Source organism: Vigna umbellata, chromosome 2, assembly GCF_029865625.1.
Source record: "Vigna umbellata cultivar VRB3 chromosome 2, Vumbellata_1.0, whole genome shotgun sequence".
Taxonomy (NCBI): Eukaryota; Viridiplantae; Streptophyta; class Magnoliopsida; order Fabales; family Fabaceae; genus Vigna; species Vigna umbellata.
The window spans coordinates 44,287,692-44,307,375 of record NC_142166.1 but is presented as its reverse complement, the minus strand read 5'-3'; the positions used below and the strand labels follow the sequence as shown (position 1 = coordinate 44,307,375).

Below are 19,684 nucleotides of genomic sequence, written 5' to 3'. Positions count from 1 at the left end.
ATTTTGTAAAAGTAATTCTTAATTTTATAGTTTATTCGAAATTAAAAAATTAATGTTTTTAAGTGATTTTAAATGTTAAAAAAATCAACGAAAAATGTTTTATAGGACTGAAACAAACCTCATATTTTATAATAGTTTAAAATAATTATTTCAAATGTTACAAAGATAAAACCTTGTTTTAAGAAAAGTCAAAATAAAAACCTCGGTAATTTAAATAGAATTAAAAGTATACCTAAATAAGAAACTTATAGAAACAAAATAAGATCCTCCTATAGTTTATAACTAAATTTTTATGTCATCTGTTCCATTTATGCATTGTATTAGTCCTTGCACTCAGCATCAACTTTATCAAGTCTCTTCAACTTTTTGTACTCAAGTTGCTCTACTTTCTCTCATACATTTATTTTCTCTTTAATTACATTCATTAATTCCTAATTATCAACCTAGCCAATAATCATTAAATTAGTTTGACCAAATCTCAAACATAATAAGACATTAAATACATAACCATAATAATATACAATCATCTTTAAGTTATTAAATGAATGGAGTCGATTTGACATAACGGTTATTTACAAGTTTTATATTATACTCATATAACCCATTTTTAAAAAAAACTGTAATTTTATTTTATCTGATCGTTTTATGGTAAGTCTATTTTAAATTAAAAATAAAATGATTTCCCCCTAATTTACCATTGCAGACTCTGCAGAAAATAATTTTGCTGGTAAAATGTTTTATGAAATTTTATCTTCAATTTTTCTTATTTCTCTTCTTATTATTTGAATAAGAAAAATAATTATTTCACACAAAAACAAATTTACATTCATTTAATATTTTTTTTTTACTTTTTTCTTAAAAAAATACAAAAATTTATACATTTATAATTATTTTACTTTTATAATATATATCAAATGAACATAAATGTTTGTCTTGCTACCATTTTCTAGATGGAGTACGCTAATCATAGCTTTCTAGAAAAAAGATGAAAAAAGGGAGAAATTTCTAGCTGCTTAGACTTTTTAGGGATAATAACTACTAATCAACAAAACCTTAAACGACCCATGTCTGAAGTTTATATGATCTCGATTAGTGCATAACCGTTGGATGATTGACCAAATCTTAGTTAGCCTTTAAGAATAAGGTGGACAAGTTTCAGATGAATCAAAGGAAATAATTGAAAGAAAAATGTGAAATGTGGTTGGTTGAAGACGCATAGTAGTACATAGAAAATTAAATAGTGAAAGCATGGTATAAGAATGAGAGGGTCAGAGTCAAGAAGCTGAAGCTGAAAGTCGTTGAAGCAGCTTCGCGTTGGAGTTCCCTTTCCCATTCAAGTACTGTATTCCTTTCGAGTACATAGGAAGGGACTCTACTACCTCCCCTTTCCACGCTTACAAATCAACTCAATATACTCACCTTTTCAAAGTTTTTGTCTTTTGGCCTTTCCATTCCGATCACCGTGATTTCCATGGATTTAGAAGCAGCACCCCAACTTGAAGAAATAAAGCAAGAGGGTGTCGGTGGAGGGATCAATAAGAAGAAGAAGAGCAAAAAGAGTTCTTTTTTTCCCAGCTTTGGCTGTTTCAGAATAGAACATGATGTTTCAGGAGGAGGTTTTGATATTGAGGTTGTTGATGAGTCTGGTCAGCGTCCCACCCCAACCCACTTGATCATAATGGTTAATGGTCTCGTTGGCAGGTTTGCCTAATTACTGTTACTTTTAAGTTTGAACCTTGTCTACACTATTTATGATTTGCCTCATGAATGTACCAGAGCATTTATGTGTCTAGGTTGTGTGTGTGATCTATTTGATGCAGTGCTCAGAATTGGAAATTTGCCGCAAAACAGCTTCTTAAAAGGTTTCCAGAAGATGCTGTTGTACATTGTAAGTTCGCAGAAACACAATTCTGTTTGCTTCCTTTGTCTGTTTAAGCAAAATCATCTTTCTGATGTGTGGTAGCATTGAGTCTGTGCACAGCTGATAAAAAAAAATCTCTTTTTATCAGGATTTTGATAAAAAAGAACCATGTTGTAAAAGTTACAATTTTAACTAATCAGAGCAAGTGTTGTGCGGTTGATTTTATTTAAATCTTACTATATTGTGAAGTAAACCCATATAGGAGATAATGGGTGCCCCGGTTGAAGTTTATCATGGGTTACTGATGTTATTGCCTGCAAACTAGAAGCAACCTTCATCCCCTGTTTTTTTTAAAAGGCTAAAAAAAGTGAAGCAGTGTCAGTTATCTTCATTCTAAATTTCTATACTCTATTGCACTCTTTCAGAGCAAAATTGGTTTTCACCATTTAATGGAAATGTATAATCATTGTGCAATGTAGGCAGTGAACGCAATTCTTCGATGTTGACCTTTGATGGGATTGATGTAATGGGAGATAGACTAGCCGAGGAGGTATGTTATGGCTTTGACATTCAGTTGTTTGATCTTTGTAATCGTTTATTCCACACGCAGTTAATTAGTTTAGCCCTTAAGGCGTTCAATTGACTTCAAGTCTCTGGCAACAAACCCAGAAAGATAAAAGATATTTGTTTTCTTCTGTTTTCTCAGGTTATATCAGTTATAAAACGTCACCCAAGTGTTCAGAAAATTTCATTTGTAGGTCACTCTTTAGGAGGCTTGGTGGCAAGATATGCAATAGCCCGGCTTTATGGGAGAGACATATCTGTTGAACTTTCTGTGGGGAATGGACATTGTGAAAGCCGTGTTTCAGATCAAGAATGTCATGATAGAAAATATGAAGGAAAAATTGCAGGACTCGAGCCCATTAATTTCATTACATCTGCAACGCCACACTTTGGTTCTAGAGGTCATAAACAGGTCATTCTTTGGTAGCTTTAGCCTATGACTTTATGGAGCAAAATTTGCAATTTGAATGCTTTATTGCCTGTGATGAGAAATGTTTTTCTGTAAAGTAAATTCTATAACTATTTATAAAACTAAGGGAGTAAAAACAATAAATAGAAGACTGTGTTATACACAGAAGTGGCTTAGTATGAGTTGATAATGACTTTATGTGAAGACAATGACATAGTTTTTGGAATTATGTATGCTTCAGGTTCCTATGTTCTGTGGATTTTACTCTCTGGAGAAAGCAGTGTCTCGTGTTGCTGGGGTTTTTGGTAAAACGGGAAAACATCTATTTTTAACAGATAGTGGCAATGGGAAACCCCCTCTTCTTCTCCAGATGGTTCGTGACTCCGAAGACATTAAATTCTTGTAAGAATTTATGGTTCTGTTTGTTTGATTTTTTTCTCTGAGCCAATAACAAATAACATTCAACACCTCTTTCTCTATAGGTCTGCTTTACGCTCCTTCAAACGCCGCGTTGCCTATGCAAATGTTCGTTATGACCGTATCCTTGTCTTTTAGTCATAAGCCCAGATGAATTTGAAGTCTTAATCTGTCAATTTAGTTCTTGATTTTGATGCCAACCACTCAATATAATTTTGTCTGATTCAGAAATCAAAATAACCACAAGTACTATTAAATTGACGTGAATTAATGTTTAACTCCACAAATTATTTACACGAACAACTTGACTCTTTAAATAGAGCTAGTTGGATGGAGTACATCATCTATCAGACGTAGAAAGGAACTCCCTAAGGTAATCATCAAGATTCTGCAATATAATATATTGGTTTAATATAATTTATCTAAATTGCGTCTTTGTCTGACGTGTTGTTTTGTTCAGCGCCGGCATCTTTCAAGACATGAAAAGTACCCTCATATTGTAAATGTAGAGACAGCAAAATCTAGTTGTGTCGCTGAGGAAGTTGCTGCTGAATCCAAACTGAGTAGTGAATCCTGTAAACTTGATTCAGAAGGTATTTCGCTTTCAAGTTTTTCAACTGATGAGGTTTATTCTGTATTTGTAAAATCTGCTGATGTCTAAATATTTTTGGCATGTATAACTACTATGATAAACATGGCAATTTCTTATCTGTTGTGGTCGGAGTTGGCTGGTGCTTGGAGTTTTGTGATGACCCATGAAAGCGAAAATGAAAAAATAAAATCAAAGTTGCTGTCATTTGAAGATTAGTTTAAGAAGACGTATTGACTTTGTTTAAAGCTAATAATTCGTCTTATAGTATGGTATTTGGTGGAGTCACTAATTGTCTTCCCTTCTGAAGGGGCAGTTAGATGTGAGAAACATTTTTAACAAGCGAATCAAATCTTCTTATGATATACACCACGATGAGGTTAGTATAAAGTAGGTAATTTCAAAGAAAAAAAGTGTGTTTGCATGAGCTAAAAAAGCACTACTTATTATAACTGTGGCACTCTGAGATGTAATTTTTAATAAATTTATAAGTAGTTCAAGATCATGGCTGTCATCACTAATCTAAATATGACAATCTAAAACTTGAATATGAATTACGTAGAGGCCATAGACACGTGAATGCATAATTATTTGCCATTACATAATAGTTTTTGTACGAGTACTTGTATCCTCCTCGTAGAATTTCCTGGTATGGTTAAGAACCTTGAGAACAAATCCTGAATGTTGGTTCTGAAATTTAGTTACATGCTTCTGCCAAATCGGATTGAACATAAAGATATGATGCTTTATATTGTGTACAATTTAACAACCCTTGCAGAGGAAATGATCAGAAGCTTGACAGCAATGAGCTGGGACAGAATTGATGTCAGCTTCAGTGGCAGTAGGCAGAAATATCTGGCACATAGCACCATTCAGGCAAGTTTCTGCTTCTTGAAACAGATAATGTAGGAACTATAATCCTTTTCTAATCTTAACACCAGGCAAGACCATTATGGGGTCTTCAATGTTTCACATTTTATGTTCTGAAAATGATAAGTGATAATGATATTCTGCTATATTACACCTTGTTTTAAGTATTGACAATGCACTCTGTATGGTTGAAATCTGTTCTATATCAGGTGAATACTTACTGCATCAATTCCGATGGAGCAGACGTGATTCAACATATGGTTGACAGTTTTCAGATATAGTTTCCCATATTTCCAGATTCTAACAGCCAAGGCAATGCCATTTTTTGTAAGATGGAGAGGGCTTCATCACTTTTTTGCCATTGAAGTTGAAAAGAATACAGACCAAGAAGGTTTAGAGAACACAAGAATGTGAAAAATACATTGATAAAGAACAGAACGGGGCTTATAATTGCACCCTACATTGTTCTTGTGCCCATTCATTCTACTTTGACTGCAATGTATATGGAGTCATTTGGAATAAGAACACCCAAAATAAAGTTAAAAAGTTATACTCTTTCAAATACAGTACTCTCAAAATATTGCTTGCTGTAGTGTAATTACAGTTTCTGCCAAAATTATTTCAAAATCAATTTTCTTAAATTGTATTTGAATGAACTTATTATCTTTATTAGAAAAGTACGCAACTGATGAATTCAGCAGTCATGAATAAGCCGAACTGGCCCACCACTCCATCAGCTTTGCGTAACAGTAATTTATAATGATGAGAGGAATAATGGAAGGAGATGCATTAATGTTTCGTGTACTCTTTCAAGGAACAAACGTAGTAAATCCTGTATATGTATAAACACGCAAGATCAATGCTATTTTTGCAATATACCTTAGAACAAGTATTAAAAATGAATAGAGAATAACACAAAATGAGAAGAAGAGATAAGCTAAAGTAATGTAAAGGTGAGTGTTTATTGACTTTGGTGGTTAAGTTAAAATGAATCATCTGGCAAATAGAATGGCCACAAGTTGGCCTCACAGCAGAAGAAAATAAATGTTCAAGGACAAAACTGGGCTGAGCATGTTTCATTTTTTTCCAACTTCAGAAGTAAAGAAAGACCAAAGCATGAACTGTTGACACACCTATTCCGAGGTTGTGAATGAAGTTGGTTGTGTGTTTTTTTGTTTATGTTTGTGTCTTTGTATTTTGGTATTGAAAGTTTGGTGTGTGAGAATGGCATGGCCATTAATCGAAGTGTGAATGGTGCCCTCAGTTCGAGAATTTGTCACCATATGACAGAGGTTGGATTTTTGAGGCTCAGTTAACGAGGCACCGTGTGTGTGTGTGTGTTGGAGTGGTGAGGTCCTTCCTTTGCTTACACCCTTTCCTTCTCACAGAGTCCAAGATCTATAATACACCTTTTGCAGTGAGTGTTTATGAATTGATGGGGAAATAATAAGGGTAATAAAAGAGGTGAGAGTGAGTGATCGGTTTTGTATAATAGGGGTGGCATTCAATATCTGACCCACGTTTGGGACACCTTTTTCAGAATTTCAGCTGCACTGCCTTCTCTTCTGCCACATATCCCTCCTTTCTCTCACACTCTCTCTCTATGTCACACTGTTCTTTTCCACCATCATTTTTCCTCTATCAAGCTGTTAGTAGTATTTAGTTACACTCAAAACAATTTACTGAATCCTTTCTTCTGCAGTCTCTTTCCCCTGATGAGAAGATGGGGTTAACTCAAGTCTGTGTCTCCTGCCACAACTATAGACAAACCCTCCTATGCCTCATTCTCTTTGCTATTCTATTCACGGCTAAAGGTTGTCCCGCTTCTATATTCTTTCTTCTTCTTTCTCTTTTTATCCGATTAACTTTGCTTACTGTATATATATGCATGCAGCAAGACCAGTTTCTTCCAGTCTTATAGAGCCTGCTCAGGTACAAAAATCATCATTGAATTCTTCTACTTTATATGTTCCAATCTGTTGGTATTTATTAACTTGAGGCACTGGTATTGATTACTTGAATATTTGCAGAAGGACATGAAAAAGCCGGAACCGATGATGGTGGAAAAATCTCAGATAGGTTCTAGGCCTCCCAAGTGTGAAAGAAGATGCAGTACTTGTGAGCACTGTGAAGCAGTTCAAGTCCCTGTTGCACCTCAAATTCAACCTCATAGAAGTCATTTTTCACCAGCAAAAGCAACCACGGTTGTTTCTTACTCATCAAGAGGTGATGACCTTTCAAATTACAAACCAATGAGTTGGAAATGCAAGTGTGGGGATTACCTTTTCAATCCATGATCTAAAGGGGGAACTTACATACATATTTGCTTGGGAATCAACAATTCAAAATGTGTATGATTTCAATTATTTACATACCAATTCCTCTTCATGTTTCCGCACCTTGTAGATATTTGGCAATTATAGTCAATATTTGTGACTTCCTTTTGCTTAAACCACTCTTTTTTTCTGTTTTTTTTATCACATCTACTTGTTTTTATTTCTGCTTACAATGAAAAGCTTTTGTAAGTAAGGGTTTACTTTTTCTACTCAGACATTACCAGCATTTGGTATAAACCTCTGGGTATATCTTCTCCCTGCAAGTATATACTTTCCTTTTATGCTGCTATGGAATATAAAAATGAGATAATAAGAAAAAATGCATGGTGGGTTGGTAGATCCATTGCAATAACTAGATAAGAAGATGAAAGGGGAAGAGAAGCAGTGTGTCAGAGGGTCTTGTTTTCGTATGCTACAAGATTAAGATATTTTCAGCATCAGAATTCAGAGAGGGTGAGCTAATACCACCCACCTCGAACTGATAAAAGCATTAATCAATACATAACACACATCCTAAAATCTGTCAACCTAGGGATCTCACTTATTAGCATAGTAGTAGTAGTATTTTTTTTCCCTTTCAGTTTTAGTTTAGCTGACACAAATATTTCAGTGATGAAATGAAATTGTGACACCTTGTGCAGTGCAGGGTTGTGTGTGTATGGTGCATTAATTGAGTGTTGAATGGGGAGAAAGGTTAGTAATGAAAGTGGCAATTTTGGTCCATTGAATTGAAGAAGTTGCTGTGATGTTGTTTATGGGAACACAACATTGATGTATGATAAACAGTGGGTGAATTTTTGTGTGTGAGTTGCATTGATTCATGAGTTTGGTTATCTCTTTTGTTGCAGACACTGAAGCGTGGTATTTAATGAGAGTATTATTCGCTGCTTGCACTGTACCATCTATGACCATTCACCGTCTTTTATTCATCTCTCATCACTAGCTCCTCAGTTCAAACTTCATACAAAAAAATCTCATTGTATCATAATTTCTAATACATTATCTTGAGTGGACATTACTGTCACTACTTAGGAGTATGCTAAAACCATGGGTTAAACAAACGAATACATGACATAACTCTGTTAAATCCTAACACAAATTATGTGGATGTGTGTCCGTTACTTTTTCTTTAACTTTTCAACTTTCTAAACAACACAAACTTTCTTTATTTTTAAGTTTAGTTGAACCTTAAGCCTAACATATATTTGTTTTGCAGTTTCATTAATAAATAATTTTATTAATTGAAACATAAAGATACAAAAATTACAGGTTTTCAAAATCTAAAGCTAAAATCACAACAAAAATAAAAATGTTAAATAAAAATTAAAAAAAAAAGTGTAATTTGTCCACTCATGTTGTTTGTTAGGTAACTGGCATAGCAGAAGTGTATGTATAAGGAATTATTATTTTGATTTGCTTGGGAAGAAATAAAAATATAAGATTTAAAAAAAAGAGATAAATGAACCCAATTAGTTGTTGTACTGGTGTACTCACATGCTCTCATGAAGAGTCCTGTCAGAAAAAAAATGACTTTTATAAATAAATTTCTTAACTCATTTACTCTTTTTAAAAAGATATCTCCGTGTCAATTCAATGTTTTGTTTTTTCCTCTTTCTTCTTATTTTCTTTTATTTGTGAGAATTAAGAAATAAAAAGTACATATAAAAAACTAAAGATTTGAATATGTTTATATGGATAATAATGTTTTGTTAAAATAAAAAGGAAAACATTATATATAGTTATGTTCTAAAAAATGTGATAATGTAAATGTTAAATTAAAATTTTAACCCTCTGTTTTTTTAATTCAGAATTACGTACTTCAGTTTATTTTTTCAGTCCTAGTATTTGACAAATTTAATTTTTTATTTAATCTATAATTATACATACATTTTTATTTTATTTTAATACAATTTGATCTTAAATCTAATATATTATTAATAGATAATTTAATTAACATGTGACAAAGTAAGTATTAGATTATTAAAAAGTTTAAAACTAAAATTGAGAAAAACCTATCACAGATCAAAATTTTAAAGAAAAGAAAATTGTAAACCAGTACTTATTTATGTAATTTGGATTTAACACGGAAAACTTCGTTGATTTTCCTTTTAATTTTTTTAAACCTCGGAATCATTTTATTGAAATAGATTATATATATTAGTAATTGTTTTAAATAGATTTTAGTTTATCTTACAAATAACTTTATTGCGGAATATGTTTTAAACTTTTATTATTGAAAACTTTGATTTAGGTTCTACATTTGTATATATACAAGATACCCCATAAGTCTACATGTAACTATACTCTTATCCATATATGTCCAATAGATGTCACCCGATGCAAACATGGTAGGTTGGAAACTTAATGCACGCAATAAATGTTTTAAGAGATACTCTTTTTTTATTTTTTAATTATTTTAGAGAATTTTTGTTTTTTTATGAAGATGCATGTTTATGTTTATGTTTGTATTTGATTGTTTGTTTTGTTTGTTTTAATACGGAAAAAGTTGAAACAAGAAATAAAGAAAAAGAAAAACTGATAAATATGTAAAAAAAATCCGTATAAAAAAATGTACAAAAATATTATAAATGATTGTACATAGAAATATTAATAAATAGAAATCCCAATTTTATCATTGATGTTTTTTTAAGCATATTTGTTAGAAACAATATATCCTTTGGTCATGAATTATTATAACTAAATTGAACTAAATTTATTTATTTTTTAAGAAAAGCAAGTGATAGTATTCTTAACATTAGGTAGTGTTTTGATTGAGAAAGAGATTTGAAAAATAGTGAGTGAATAGATTTGAAATCATGGAGAGGAATTTGTGATGTTGTTTGTATTTAGGGATTTGAAAAGATGAACCAAGAAATTTAAAGATAAAATTCATGAGAATTTGTGAACCATGTAATAGATATGATAAATTAAAATATATTTTAATTAATAAAAATAGATGATTACTAATTTTTCTTTGTACAGATGATATAAACTTAAATTTAAGTAATTAAAATTACATTAAAATGAAATTAAAATTGTTATTGATAAAAAAATTAAAATTGCAAAAATAAAATTAAAATATATAAAAAAATTGTAAGGATAAATTTCAAATACATATTCTTAAATAATAATTTATATATTATTTGAATTATTGTTAAAAAGAATATATTAAATTTCACATAATAAATAAAAATTGTTTTATATTTATAATAAATTGAAATAAGATTTGAATATAAAGTGCGATATATTAATACAAATCTAATAAATTAAACTTAATAATTTTATAAAGTTATTTAATCTTATGTAAATGTTGTTACATGTTATCAAATCCATAATTTATTATAACTTGTCATCTTCGATATAAAAGTACCGAAGTATTATTTTATTAATTAATTTGTGTTACCATTATACTATTTTATCATTTAATAATTACTAAAAAAATGATTACGTAGTAAACACTGATATAAAAAACTTATAGATAATTATTGAGTATCACAATTATTATAGATATATGACTAAAAAATAAATGAGTAAAATAAAAAAACTGACATAGAAAAAATATTTGTAGCTAATTAACTATTTTTAACTTTTAAATCTTTATTATAATTGCTATTTATTTCAGACATAAAAAAGAGATCATTGCTGTTATGTGCATTTAGGCAATATAGACATTTATGGTATTAAAGACGAATCCCACATGTCTTTTTAAAAATAGACATTTATGTTTATTATGCTTTTAGTAAATAAAACTACAGTTATATCTCTTGGAAATTAAAAAACAAAAAACTCACTGATATTTAATAAAATGACATTATTTTTAATAAAATGACAATAATAACATAATTTAAATATAATAATAAGTTAAGAAAGTAATGTTACATTTCATGATTAAAATAATATTTTCTAAAAAATATAGTTTTCAAAACCCACAACACTACAACACTGGTTTTACTATAAAAAAAAGAGTCAAATATAGAAACTAACTTCAATTAAAATGCAAGAAAAAGACTAATAATAGAGTATACCCTGACATTAAAGATGAAAAATCATTTTACCAACCTCCAATTCCTATTATAAATACTCTTCTTCTTGCCTTCAACAAAGGATGTCACTGTGCATGCCCTTTTCCGCCACACAGGAAAACATGCACGTGCGTCACGCATGGCTAGTCTAGCCCGTGACCACCATATGTTATTCACGAGGGTTCGTCGTCTTCTTTTTCTCTCTCATTGTGAACTTTCATCAAACACAGTCAGAGAGATTGCAGAGATATGGATATGCTTCATTTTTCTCACTGTCTTGCTCTCCCACGCTGGTATCACATACCCTTCATCCTCTTTCCTCTATTTACTTGTTACTAATCCTAGTTTCTACCAGCTTTAATTACTTCCAAGTTGCACTCAACTTCAAAATCATCTCTTGTGGCATTCACTTTTCCTTTAGAAATTAACTCTCTCTTGCCTCATTCTGTCTCTTTTTTTTAATGAATATTATACATTACTACTTGACCATAAAGTTTGGACTTGAACTGTGTATACTACTGACCTATCTCACTTTTTTAATACGGGTTTATCAGCTTAAATGTTGGTTGAATTGAAAAACTTTCTTATGTAGTGAATTTGTTCATTATTTGTATATATCAGAGTCCACTACTTGGAGTGAGGATAAAGAATGGAAGTATGAACTTTTGGATGTGATTTCTATTTTCAAAACTCTGCAAGTAAACAAAGCTATTCAGACAGACAACTACTAGAGTGCAAGAAACAAAATAGATAGAGGAATTGAAAGAGAGATTCAACATTATAAAAAAGATATGATGGGAGAACATCTCCCGATTATATAGTTTGGATTTTAGAATACTTGTTTTGGAATTTCAAAATTTAGTAGATTTTGATAGTTGGTGAGTAGTGGAGTACTGATTTGACTTAACAAAGTTAATTATGCAGAAAAAAAAATGGTGAAAGAAGACTGTCACTGATTCACTGTCATGTTGAGATAGAAACTTACTAATCAATTTGCCTTCAGTTGTTTTACAAGGCATCAATATAACAATATTATTTCTTTATGCTGAAACGTTTTTCTACAGTTAGGGCTTCTCTGTTTACTCTGTTGAAGACTTTGGTTTATGCTTGCTTGACTTTTTTATCTTTTACTTTTTTCTGATATGCTATTTTGGTCACACTAATGCTGCCTTGTACAGATTCTGCAAACACCTGATGTTTCATAAGTAAATCATGTTGAAGCAAGTATCCAATAGAAACCAGAGGACAAAAGGCTTCAAGGTAAAACAAGGTTTTAAAATATTTATTTTGATTGTTGCTGGCATATGGTTGCTTCACCAACTCAAACAGCACTCACATGAAAAGATGCCGTACGAGGAAACCTCTGCAAAAACATTTGAGACTCTGAAGGTTGGTTCTGAAACTAAAAGGCTTGGAAGAAAAGGGTTGCAACCACGGTCAAATGATAAACTGTTCGAATTGGAGGATACTGAAGAAAACGAACTTGAAAGGGATGACAGCATTGTTGGACATGATGGAGAAAGAACTGAAGAGGAAGAATCTGAGGAAGCAGAAGACCTTATTGATGAACAAGATAAAGAGAAGGAGGAGCAAAATGAAGACGAAGATAGTGAAGACATGGGAAAACAGATGGAAGATATGAGCTTATTAGAGGATGAAGGTCATGACGAAGGTGAAAATGATACACAATCAAAAAGTGAGAAATATAACAAAGAGACTGGAGCATCTAGGGTTTTCATGAGGATGACAAAAAGTTTAGGTTCTGAATTTGAATTTGGAGAATTGAGAAAAGTAAAAGAGGAACAGGTGGGGAGTTCAAAAGGGCTTGACACAGAAAAGCAGAAGAAGAAAATCATGGACTCAAGCAACGTCATTGGCCACAGCACTGATTCATTTCCAAATGTCTTAGCAACAAAAAGAATAAATGATGTGCTTGATTTTGGTGCTGGATCAAAGATTCGTTACTTAAGGAATGATTTTGATAGTGCAACCTATAGTATGCCACGATTTAACATGGGTGCTCTTAGAAACTTTTTTTCCTTTGAAATGGGACAGCTGCATGAGAGGGAAAATAAAAGTCACTTAGAATTTGAATGAGGAGAAATTGGAGGAAAGCATTGTATCAAGTTATCGATAACAACTGTAGAAATGAACTCAATAACGAGCTGAATAAGCAGACCCTTTCTGAGACACAACAAACCAAACAAGTATCTGCTTTAAAATAATGTCTTGTACGCTGTTTTCCTTTTTCAGACTGTAAACAATTTATTCATACTTTCTGCTATTGTGAGTCTCTGAGTCATATTATGCCTTGTGCCCAGACAGTATTATAGTTCAAATATTCCACATAAAGTCAAAGTTTAAACGTTCCACACACACAGAAAAAACTAGTTGTAGTAACGAATTGCTTCATATGGATTTGATCTCATCTTATTTTTGGTCCTCCATTTTTTATCTAGTTTGGTTCGTTTGCAAAAGGAGTTGCCGACATTTTTGTAAGTCAGGCTGGACCCAATGTTTTTATCTGTAGTATCAGATGGTCCATTTCCTTCAAGATTGAAAGCCCTCGTGATGCATAACAACAAAAATGGCTAAGGGTACAAAAGCTGTGGGCTCACAATCCCTTCCCCTTGGTATTGGATTTATATATGGATATGGCAGAGCTTGTTAGTTTTGTCCTAGACAAATTCAGATATAACGAGTGAAAGTTGCTTTTCGAAAACAACACTGTACATAGCTGTGGCATTACTTCATCACAAGAGAGGAAATGATGGTAGTACATGCTGATACTTCAGTTTTAACACCATTCTTCAGTGATATTCAATATTAATAGAACTGGGATTATTGAAGTATTAAAGCAACAAATTTCAAAATAATACATTGTTAATATTTATTTTACAGTTATTGAAGAGGCATGTGATTAATCAACCTACTAACTAGACTTTGTATTTCTTGTCAGTATTTATGTGAATAATAATAAAAAGAAGAAACCGAGATCAGGTAAGTGTGAATTACCTACGTATAGCAGTAGGGAATTTTTTATATTATCATCATAGTGTAAAAATTATAAATCTAATAAAATAAATATATTCTAATAATTAAAAAGTATTTTTATTTTTACATCTTCCATCTTTTTCCTTCTTTGAACCATGTCTATTCGTAGCATCTTGGGACATTGTTTTAAAGAATTTGGCACAATTTGGCACAGTTTTGCCCAATAATTCTGATACTAACTTACTACTTACGGTAATTCCTAAAGACAATTCTACCCAACTTTATTTCATGTGATACACACGCTGTAGGGCTTGAGACAGCCTAGACAGAATGATATAAATCTCTGCAACTTGGTAAAATCATTTCAGATACGACAATTGATAATTATTCTTTTTAAAATATATATAATGGTCTCAGATTCTTTGCGTATGAGCTTTGAACAATGAGTCAAGGCAAATTACCTTGTACTAACTTGTATCTAGAAATGAAGTTTCAAAGTTATGTTCACAAATTTGTCATGCTTCTAATTACAGAAGCAATCCCTTCAGCAATATAAGGTCATTAAACGGATTACATGGAAAAGTAGAATTCATCTTCAAAATTCTAAAACACCAGGGTTCTCATTTCTTAATATCAACTAGTGCAAAACGGCCCAAAGGCAATAATAATTTGCATTTTAAGGATAGGTTAACAAGGTAAGCGCCGCATTCATGACTTCTTAAACCGCAATGGGTGGCGAAATCAACTTGAAATGTGGATAAATAAAATCTAAAAAACGGAAAACATATCTAAGGCTGCGTGTCTCCTGTATTTTACACAGTTGAATACCACCAATTGTACTTTTGCCCCAACTCTTTTTGCTTACTAAAAGTGTTTCAAGTGGATTTTCGAGTGAGAATTCCATTGCAACAGCATCCATACTATCGATGTTCCTGTTAATAAACTAAGATGTTATAATGTATTTCACCCGTAAATAATGCCAACATAGGAGGAATAATAAGTCAAACCAAGGTCGTTTCAGAATAATAATGAACCGAAAGGTTAGAGGACATATAATGGGGTACAAGATTCTTTTCCTTACTTTTAAATATTTTGACTAGGGGAGAGCAGAAAGAGAGTAGCAAATAATGCACACAACGAAAAGACAACTGAGATAGTCAAGCATATTAAGTATAAAGATGTAAAAAGAAAGCTTAAAAATTCTCGACACCAATAATTAAACACGGGGAAGGGTGATTATAGAAAAATAATTGGCAGATAGATAAAAAACAATAAATAAATACAATTTTGATTAATATTCAAGACAAATAATGTAGCCCGTGTCAATTTGATAGGGCTCGAGAAAAAAAGTTTCATACCTGCAAATATGCCAACAGTAGTTAGATTCTTAATCTCCATTGTGCGATAAATTAAGTATTCTGTCAAGAAATGTCCCAATGCATAGATGAATGACAAGAAAGTAGCCAGGTAAAGAGGCTTATTTTCAAGGTTGAATGCGCAAATATAGCAAAGGGTGCAGGTCAACAATGTCCAAGTTCCAAATGTGCGTCCATGAACTTCAGTCACTACAACAATGAATAAACTAGTCTATAAGTTTGAAATTCACACTATGATTATGTTTAAAATTATAATATATATAAAGCTATAATGAATGCTGTCGAATTAATAAGTGGCAAAATCTATTTTCATCACATGTGCAACAAAGCTTTATCATATCATTTTAAAAAGGTGAAAACAAAGCCTGTTCATACAGTCGAGGGCATTACTTACAGTAAAGACCAACCAAACTTCAAAATTCGGACCTAGTTTATTTGATTAATTGGGTAATCATGTCATAAACATGCTGCATGGAAAAGGGTTAACGTAGATAAAAGGATTCACAGCATTTTTTATGAGCTTTTTTGTGCTGGGTATGTATCAACTTGAAGCAATATATACTTAGTAGATGTTTGGTTTAATGAGGGATCAAGTCGAATGTCGATCAATAAACAAATACTACTTTGAGTAGTTTACATTTTTTACATTTATAATGTGAATTTAAGATCCAAACGCTGTACCAAACACACTTACTTTTACATCACGAGTATCCTAAATGTGGTAAAAAAAGGCGAATCCTAAATGGTCATCCAAACACATTCTTTAAATTCGAAAGATTCAATTAGCAAATTGGAAACAACTTGTTATTCAGGAAAGGATATGTATAGCCTTGGAAAGATCATGTGAACAATTTTCAAAACCACATTGTCAAGATTCGTGATGTTCAAAAGCTGACTCTGGCTGGTTAAAACCAGGGCTCAAAAAGGTTGTGCAAGAAAATGAGATGCAGTGGACAAGACGATAATAGCATTTCATGGATCAAAGAATTTTAAACCTCTAAACTACTTCAGAATTTTAAAACCATCCTTTACATTCATAAACAAGGGCCAATTTTTAATCATACATCATACTTTTGTAATATAAGGCATTTTTAATGATATATCATACTTTTGGAACAACCCAGTTAATTATTAGATGAAAATATATTGTCACAAAATTGTAAGAACTAAACATGAACAGCTAAAGCTAAATATCAAAATTATAATTCAGAACAGAATGTTTCATCTTCCTCTCTTTTCATAACCTCTCGCTTAATTTACACACTTATGTGTGCGTTGCACAGCCCCCAACTAGTTGTCAGCTACCTTCTTGGAAAACTAAACCAATTTTTAAAAAGTAGAAATCAAATGCATAATGCGCAGTAAACCAACAGTTAAACCAGACAGTTTCTTCAAGGAAACTAGTAATATAAAAACCAATACCGCCTCCTGCATTGCCAAAAAGTAGTTCATATTTTTCAAAAAGGAAAAATTGAAGAGGTTGCGTGAGGCACACACATAGTTACCATGGAAAAAAGGAATTCCTCAAAATGAAAATGCAACCGATGTAGAGCCTATCCTGGAAACATTCTGATAGCTTGTGAAACGCAAAAGGGGGAACAACGACATTTCCTTATGTAAGCTAGAAAAGATGAATAACAATATCCGAAGCATTGGGATCTAGAAGATCTCATTGCCATACATTGGATCTAACGCTTGGATTGCCTCCCTCAGAAAACTCATTAAATGTAATGACACAAGCACCGTTGCAGACGCTGAAACGGCGAGTACGCAAATGAAGTAACAGAACACACTACATACTCAACCGACAGTATCTACCATTGAAACAAGTGAAGATCTACTTATTACTACAACTGATTGATGCAACTGAATGAATCAATGACCTAAATCTGTGTAACGAAATGCGAAAGCAACTTTGTGTGTTGGAGCAAGATGAGGAAAGAGAAGAGAATTAGTTACTTGTGGTGTTGGAGAAGACGGCGAGTCGAAGAGCCCAAATGTCGAAGAAACCGAACCACACCGAAGCCAATCGAAGCGTGCCCACCGCTATCAGCCACCATCCCAACGCCTTCATTCTCGTGACTGAACTCTCACTGCGCCTCTACAGTCTCCTCTGTCACTTCCCTAAAACGATGCCGTCTCAAACACCCAAAAACTTACAACCTAAACGTGGTTGTGAATACGCAAACCACTGTTCTGTTTTAATTACTGTTCAATTCTGTCCTTGAGAAAATGATTTTAAATTTTTATAGAAAAAATAAATAGCATTAAAACTTGCACATAGTTCCATGCAATTTATTCCATAGTAAGACCTGATTATTAAATTTCGACTTTTAATTTATTCATTAACCATTATAATTATATTAGGAAAATAAATCATGTAATTTTTTAAAGCAATTTTTTTGTCATGGCATGATTTAAATTTATGGAATACTACTTTACCTTTTAAAAACATGTCAAATTAGTTTTCATTTTTTTGTATCCAAACTAATTTTTTATACTTAAATTTAATATTTAAATAAATATTTTTTATCATTTTAAAATCAGGTGAGAAACTAAAGTCGCTTATCAATAAAGTTTGGAAATTAATTCATTAATTTCAGAATATAAATAAAACTTAGTTTAACCAAAAGACAAAATTTAAAAACTATCTTTTTTATTTTAATAACTAGTGTGATACCTGACTCTTATATATAGGGACTACATTTTAGTCAATATTTCATTGACTTGAGTATTATGAGGACATGTAGTCTTTTAATTAGCTAAATATATTGAGTAGTAACATATTTATTTTATCTAAGTAAGCAATATATATATATATATATATATATATATATATATATATATATATATATATATAACATGATTATGGTTAAATTAAATGTACTGAAAACAAAAAAAAAAATATGATGAAACTGATTATTAGAACATATATAGCAAGGAATTTATTCAGATTTTTTTAAACTATGATAACAACTACGAAGTAGGTGAGATAAAGGTGGGACGAAAACATTTATGAGGAAAAATAATCACAATAAGGTTGAAAATATGAGATGGGGCAAAGTTTTTTTTTTCAATCGAAGTAATTATTCAAAAAGAATCTAATGTGACATACACTGTTCTAATCATAAATATTTTCTTCCTAAAAAAGTACTTGGCAAAATTTAAAAATGCATTAATCTGAATAAATAAAAGAAAAATTCAATTGTAATTTTAAAAGAATTGTAATTTGTGTAAAAGTACAAGTTGAAACTATGAATATCAATAACTAGTTGTTCCAATTAATCACTATTGATATACCTTCTTGTTTTGTTTCGCAATAACAATTTGTAGAAGAACTTATCCATAAAAGTATTATTTTCTTGTTTTTTTCCTGTGTAAAATTATTATATGCTTTCACAAACCTGGATTTTATCGGAACATTCTGTGTTTGTGAGCTGGACAGTTACAACCATGACCACGACTTGAAGAAAGGTCATTCTTATCCATAATGATATTTTCAAAAATCATGTTTTGATAACGTGATATTTGGGAGGAAAATAATAATATAATAATGATAATAAATAAATAAATAAATAAATACATACATACAGTTGTTAAATCCCACTCATGACTCATTTATCTAAGTCAGATGGAGAAAAAAATCCCAAATTGAGAAAAGAAAAAAGTTTTGTTAATCTAATTTAATTAATGAGTACATTGGATAACTCTTTGCAGAATGATAGTATTATATGATAAGCTTTTTGTAAAATATAAAATTCTTTTTGAAATTGTTCCTCTTAAAATGCTATATCTCAATAAACTTATTTAAAATAACAGGCTTCGTAATTACATGTTAAATCAATCATATATTAGAATATGTACAAAAAAAAATTCCTTAGAAAAAAAAAACATATTGTACTTCATATTCTTTCACTTGCTTCCATTGGGGTTGTTGGAATGTTATAAGGACCGTGTAGGTGGGTTCATGTAGAATATTGGATTCCTTATTTCCTTTTGACTTTGTCTTGTGTCCTTAACTATCATGATAGAATATCCTTCTTTAAGAAAATTATTTTTATAATTCAATTTTATTGCAAATTTAAAGTTGAGTTGCTCCTGAATTTTATATTGTTTATTCTTCACGTAACTATGCAGATTCCTTTACCAGATATGACCCTATTATACTTGGAACAAGAAAATTAATCTTACATAGAAAAGTTCTCATTATTAACATAATTTATATATATATATATATATATATATA

At 31.4% G+C, this 19,684-nt stretch overlaps 4 protein-coding genes across 4 annotated transcripts; 3 read left to right on the top strand and 1 right to left on the bottom strand.

Moving 5' to 3' along the window:
- Positions 1–1,129: 1,129 nt before the first annotated feature.
- On the top strand, positions 1,130–5,256 carry LOC124842001 (alpha/beta-Hydrolases superfamily protein). The gene is made up of 10 exons (XM_047318404.2): positions 1,130–1,701; positions 1,821–1,888; positions 2,341–2,411; positions 2,568–2,837; positions 3,076–3,236; positions 3,317–3,372; positions 3,572–3,624; positions 3,712–3,844; positions 4,619–4,716; positions 4,920–5,256. The coding sequence occupies exons 1-10, from the start codon at positions 1,472–1,474 to the stop codon at positions 4,989–4,991; spliced, it is 1,212 nt and encodes a 403-aa protein (XP_047174360.1). The 5' UTR covers positions 1,130–1,471; the 3' UTR covers positions 4,992–5,256.
- A 260-nt stretch (positions 5,257–5,516) lies between these two features.
- LOC148204087 (EPIDERMAL PATTERNING FACTOR-like protein 2) lies at positions 5,517–7,282 on the top strand. The gene is made up of 4 exons (XM_088106990.1): positions 5,517–5,853; positions 6,413–6,524; positions 6,605–6,642; positions 6,741–7,282. Exons 2-4 carry the CDS (start codon positions 6,434–6,436, stop codon positions 7,005–7,007), a joined length of 396 nt encoding a protein of 131 aa, XP_087963116.1. The 5' UTR covers positions 5,517–5,853; positions 6,413–6,433; the 3' UTR covers positions 7,008–7,282.
- A 3,870-nt stretch (positions 7,283–11,152) lies between these two features.
- On the top strand, positions 11,153–13,370 carry LOC124842004 (uncharacterized). The gene is made up of 2 exons (XM_047318407.2): positions 11,153–11,361; positions 12,247–13,370. Exon 2 carries the CDS (start codon positions 12,281–12,283, stop codon positions 13,163–13,165), a length of 885 nt encoding a protein of 294 aa, XP_047174363.1. The 5' UTR covers positions 11,153–11,361; positions 12,247–12,280; the 3' UTR covers positions 13,166–13,370.
- Positions 13,371–14,650: 1,280 nt separating this feature from the next.
- Positions 14,651–17,626, bottom strand: ERG28 (ergosterol biosynthesis protein). Its single transcript, XM_047318367.2, has 3 exons — positions 17,398–17,626; positions 15,421–15,627; positions 14,651–14,994 (listed from the first exon to the last, which is right to left on the bottom strand). The coding sequence occupies exons 1-3, from the start codon at positions 17,510–17,512 to the stop codon at positions 14,927–14,929; spliced, it is 390 nt and encodes a 129-aa protein (XP_047174323.1). The 5' UTR covers positions 17,513–17,626; the 3' UTR covers positions 14,651–14,926.
- Between the last annotated feature and the right edge of the window lie 2,058 nt (positions 17,627–19,684).

Coding starts and splice junctions, on each gene's coding strand:
- LOC124842004 (XM_047318407.2), top strand. CDS start 12,281: ATGTTGAAGCAAGTATCCAATAGAAACCAGAGGACAAAAGGCTTCAAG.
- LOC124842001 (XM_047318404.2), top strand. CDS start 1,472: ATGGATTTAGAAGCAGCACCCCAACTTGAAGAAATAAAGCAAGAGGGT. Junction 1,889..2,340: donor AGAAGATGCTGTTGTACATT/GTAAGTTCGCAG, acceptor TGTGCAATGTAG/GCAGTGAACGCAATTCTTCG. Junction 3,237..3,316: donor TCCGAAGACATTAAATTCTT/GTAAGAATTTAT, acceptor CTTTCTCTATAG/GTCTGCTTTACGCTCCTTCA.
- LOC148204087 (XM_088106990.1), top strand. CDS start 6,434: ATGGGGTTAACTCAAGTCTGTGTCTCCTGCCACAACTATAGACAAACC. Junction 6,525..6,604: donor TATTCTATTCACGGCTAAAG/GTTGTCCCGCTT, acceptor ATATGCATGCAG/CAAGACCAGTTTCTTCCAGT. Junction 6,643..6,740: donor GTCTTATAGAGCCTGCTCAG/GTACAAAAATCA, acceptor GAATATTTGCAG/AAGGACATGAAAAAGCCGGA.
- ERG28 (XM_047318367.2), bottom strand. CDS start 17,512: ATGAAGGCGTTGGGATGGTGGCTGATAGCGGTGGGCACGCTTCGATTG. Junction 15,628..17,397: donor CGTCTTCTCCAACACCACAA/GTAACTAATTCT, acceptor TCATTGTTGTAG/TGACTGAAGTTCATGGACGC. Junction 14,995..15,420: donor TACTGTTGGCATATTTGCAG/GTATGAAACTTT, acceptor GTTTATTAACAG/GAACATCGATAGTATGGATG.